The 4,668-nt window shown below is 35.5% G+C and overlaps 1 protein-coding gene across 1 annotated transcript; it reads right to left on the reverse strand.

Moving 5' to 3' along the window:
- Nucleotides 1-864: 864 nt before the first annotated feature.
- On the reverse strand, nucleotides 865-4,408 carry LOC111311272 (TPR repeat-containing thioredoxin TTL1-like). Its single transcript, XM_089765197.1, has 7 exons — nucleotides 3,102-4,408; nucleotides 2,789-2,984; nucleotides 2,522-2,694; nucleotides 1,819-2,152; nucleotides 1,518-1,722; nucleotides 1,244-1,344; nucleotides 865-1,147 (listed from the first exon to the last, which is right to left on the reverse strand). The coding sequence occupies exons 1-7, from the start codon at nucleotides 4,118-4,120 to the stop codon at nucleotides 995-997; spliced, it is 2,181 nt and encodes a 726-aa protein (XP_089621323.1). The 5' UTR covers nucleotides 4,121-4,408; the 3' UTR covers nucleotides 865-994.
- Between the last annotated feature and the right edge of the window lie 260 nt (nucleotides 4,409-4,668).

A 4,668-nucleotide genomic window follows, 5' to 3' on the forward strand; every position in this document is an offset into this window, starting at 1 on the left:
ATTTTGAGAAAATTTTTTATATTTAAAGTTATAAAAATTTTAAATCTGATAATTAAAATTAAGAGTGAGACATTAATATGTCAAGCGAATATTAACATATATGAGAGATTTATAAGAAAAAAAAAAGTTTATTATAGCTTGATGATTGATTGATTAAGTTTTATCATGTAATAAAATTTTTTCTCTTTAAAAATTTAATTGAATCGAAATAAAAGATTAAAAATTTAATTGATTATAATAAAATATTAAAATTTATACGAGGATTAAATTATAATTCATAGTATCTTTTTGACTTTTTTTTAATGAAAAACCCAAAGAAAAGTTTGCTCTATCAAGAAGACACAATAACAAAAAATAAAAAGAAAAAAAAAAAAGTTATGCCTCAAAGAAGACAAAGCCCCAACCAAAGTAAAAACTTGGGCCTTCAAAAGTATGGCCTAGAGATTGTCTATGCCATAATTAAATTCGAAGTATTTATAAACGCTGTTTGTATTTTATAAACGCAATATAAATAAGCTACCAATGAGGTTTTAATTTAGTGGTAGGAGATTCTAAGTTTAAGTCATATTTTGTACAAATTTAGTTACCTAATTATATTTTAATTTATTAATTGATTATTAATTATGATGTAATAGTTGATTTTTCAATCTATTATATGGATGTAATATTTATTATGATTGTAATTTTTTTTTTAAATTAAAAGATGCTCTACTTTACAACATCAAACGAAAAAAAAAAAAAGAAAAGCAAAGAAAATCTCTCTTCTGCATGTTTAAATCCCAAGTGCCGCGCTAATTGCTCTCAACTTTTGTTCCTTTATGTGCAATGCCAGCAAAGTCATTGAGCAGACATGATTAGCCCCATTATTAGTATTTGTTTTTTCTCTGTTGAACTTTCTTTGTTTATTTGCTGGAAGGTGACAAGTGTTCCTACTCCCATGCATATTCACATCTTCTCTTTACCGCTTCCATATGATCTTGTCTAATAATTATCTTCAACTGCTGTACAATTTGACAGATCTTTCCAACAATTCAGGGTTATTGCCTGGAACTTCTTTGACCCTTGATCCATTTTTGTATATTTTGAAGGCCGGAATGGAGCTTACAGCCTCTGACTTAGCCAAGTAAGGATGGTCTTCTACCTCCACCTGACAATGTCAACCAATATATTCAAACAGGAGATAATTTAGTATCCCATTCTTTTAATGATGTTGTTGATAATGTAATTGTATCAATTCAATTACCTTGAGGAAGTTGACAGATGGAAATCTCTTGCACACTTGCTCCATAACCTGCAGAACTTGCTTGTGTTTTGCTTTGTTACAGAAAAGCACTACTGTCATCCCTGTCATTGAATAAAAGGTTTTCATTGGTTTTATTACTATCAAATCAGAACCACCAATGACCTCAAAGGGAAATGGCAGAATTGTTTGATACTTCCTACATTCCTTTGGGATATTAAAAGGCAGGGAAAAACTATTCATAGCAGAATTTGTTGCCTGACTAATGACTACTTACCAGGTGAGGTTACAAAGTGCCTGAAACGCTCGTTACTAGAGATCAAAACTAGATTTGAGCCAAACTTCATGTCCTTAATGTCTTCACCGCGCTGTTTCTTGAGCTGGACTTGAGCCTCAAACAGAGCTCGGGCTACCTCCTCATCTCCAGGTGTTTCCCTTATCAACATTTCATAATCCTGGATTGCCACTTCCCATCTTTCTAGCTGATTATACATAATGAAAGAAACAATAATGAATAATTAGTCAAGAATATTCAGGAGCATGAGGTTTCAGAAAAAAAAGGCCTCAACATTATTTACCTTGGCATTACAATCAGCCCTCCTTAGCCTTGCCTTGCTATAAGAAGGTTGCACGCTTAAAGCAGCTGTGCAATCTTCAATGGCCTTTTCAAATTGGCCTAGCTTAGATCTACAAGCTGCTCTGTTGCATAGCAGTACTGAATTGCATGGATCATGCTCTAGTCCTTCACCATATACAATGCAAGCCTCCAAGAATTTTGATGCCTTGAAGAGCAAGTTACCACTCAATCGAGCTGACGATACTGCTCTAGTTCTCTCTACCACTAGGCTTATTTCCTTGTTACCTCGATCAAGTCTAGCCGCATGCTGAGCTGCGGATACAGCATCTTCTAGCCTATTATAATCCGATCAAGTCCACTGTTAATTTTTCAAGTAAAATAATCTGTATGCATGTGTTTGTATACAATAGACGGCTTACATGAGATTTTTATCATATTTTCCTTATCTTCAAAACTACGCAATCATTATATTCTCATTTATTCAGATACGTCCAGATAAGTCAGCCTAATTATGAAGTTAGTGAAAGAAAGTAATATGTTTTAAAATTTGAACGACTGAAGAACTAGGCTGCCCCTGCTTTTCAATGTTAGTAACTTGTATTCCAAAAATTGTAACAACATCCTTTATATAAAATTTGCAAAGAAAAAGTCATCTCAGACTTATCGGCATCTAGACTCAATTATAGAGATTTCTTTCTACTAACCTCCCGGAAACCATGTAGACCTGTGCTCTGACCATTAAAAGATAAGCACCAACAGCCAGGCCAAAGAAATTAATGCAAGATTCAATGGCAAAATTTGGTCCTTTGCTGTAGGCTGTGCAGGCATCTTGATGCCTGTGGAGCTTCAGTAAGGCCTCTGTTTGTAGAGCATAGATCTGGTGTAGATCACAAAAAATGACCATAAGCATTTAAGTAACTAGATGGAGCAAATATTAAAATGTGACATATATAAACAGTAAGAAAGCTAACCTCAGGTGCAGAATCAACTCCAGAGGTTATAGCACATTGAGTTTCCTTAAGTAAAGTATTCCACTCATTCGATTTTCGAGCATTGGTGCATCTTTTAAGGCGTTGATTTAGAGCCTGAGCTTCAGCAATGTCATTGGAGTCGGCATGATTGCCAGCATGTTTGTAGTGATCCAATGCTTGCTCTGCTTCTCCCAACCTGCATGACAGAATTCAGATAATCATATAAGAAAATTGCAAGCGGTAATAATTTCAAATTTCTTTTCTGTAGATGATTATATAAAGTTTTACTTTATATGAGTCTATTGAATGTTACCTGAAACAAATTGTTGCCAAACGGTAATGAGCTCTGCAATAAGTAGGATCAAGCTGAATAGCTTCTTTGCACTCAACAACAGCCTCCATAACACGGCCTAAACCTAACAAGGCAGCGCTCTTATTACAACGATATGTTGCCTGCTTCGAATCAAGAGAAATTGCTCGTTCATAAAAGGTCAATGCCTCTTCAAACCTTTCCTGGTTGTACGCCTCATTTCCCATTTTCTTCAATGCCTCAGGATCCAACCTACTCATCGGACCACGAAACTGTTTAAACTCGTCACTAGGCTGCCTTATAATATTGCCCATAAGAGAACCTTTACTAAGGTTGTTTCTTCTGGGTGGTTTTGGGGTGGAGTGTTCCTCTTGAAGATTCTGATAAAAGTCATCCACAGCTTTAATTGTTGCATTAGGACTATTGTTCCCTAGAGCAGTCCCAGCTCCAAGCTGTCTCAAGTTCCCCAATTGTCCTGCTAGCATTATATTGCTTGAAGTAGCTCGCATAAGAGCTTTGCTATTGTTTGATTGTTGTTGATCAGTAGTGATTACCTTGGCAAGCTCTTTGGAGTAATTGCCACTGGATTCTTTCTGTAATTTTCGCTCACTAGTCAAGTTCTGTGACACTTTTGTTTGGCTTGAACCAGATGAGGATGATGTTGAGCTTCTTGCAGCATCTGAGAGTCTGCTACTGTCTTTTCTCTGATGAGAATTTGAAATTGAATCCCGAGGTGGTAACAAGTCAGACTTCCTGGTTGGTTTCTGGTCCTGTTTTGGTAAAGGTTTAGCCAAGTTGGAGGAATCCAGGGGGACAGAGTCCACAGAGCTGATACGTCTCCTCCTGGAATCATTGCTTGAAGGCTTCTTAGACTTATCAGTTACTGGTACCTTCAAAACATTGTTGATGCCTTTTGCAGGCAATGCAGGCATTGATGATTTTCTCGACCAGTTGGTCCAACGCTGGAAAATTCCTCCCATTGGACTACAACCCAATTCCTGCTTCATTGAATATTTTGTCATTTTCCCCAACTTCCCTTTTTTCCTTTTTCCTTTTTTCCGAGGCACTGTTGCCTCTTGAAGATGATAGTTGTGGAAGATAAATCGGATTAGTTTACTGCCAAAGAATTTGTCCACAACTAAGTACGTGCAAGGAAAAAATGAAGAATAAATCTAAGAATTGGAAACTTATAATAATAAACAATTGACGGATAATAAAGAGAAAATTAACAAGAAATGGCTTGAATGTGAAGGATTCAATGTAACAGGCTTACTCCTGGAAGATGTATTTATCTCAATACCCTACCCTCTAGAGTGGCTTCTAAGAAACCAACTTTATCTTTATAGGATACCGAGAGAGATAGAGAGGGTTTACACTTTTTTAAGAAGAAGAAAAGCCAGTAAGATATATAAATCGGGGGATGCATTTAACCCGTGATGATTTCTAAAACATTTTTTTGGTAATGATTTTCTTCTATCTCTAATGACATTATTAAAAACAATGCAAAAAGAATGCTTTTGTTAAGTAGTTGCAAATTGTTTAGATTTAACAAAATAAAAGAAAATTTCCA

This window comes from Durio zibethinus, chromosome 1 (genome assembly GCF_047325235.1).
Source record: "Durio zibethinus cultivar Kanyao isolate XHJ-2024 chromosome 1, ASM4732523v1, whole genome shotgun sequence".
NCBI classification, from domain to species: Eukaryota; Viridiplantae; Streptophyta; class Magnoliopsida; order Malvales; family Malvaceae; genus Durio; species Durio zibethinus.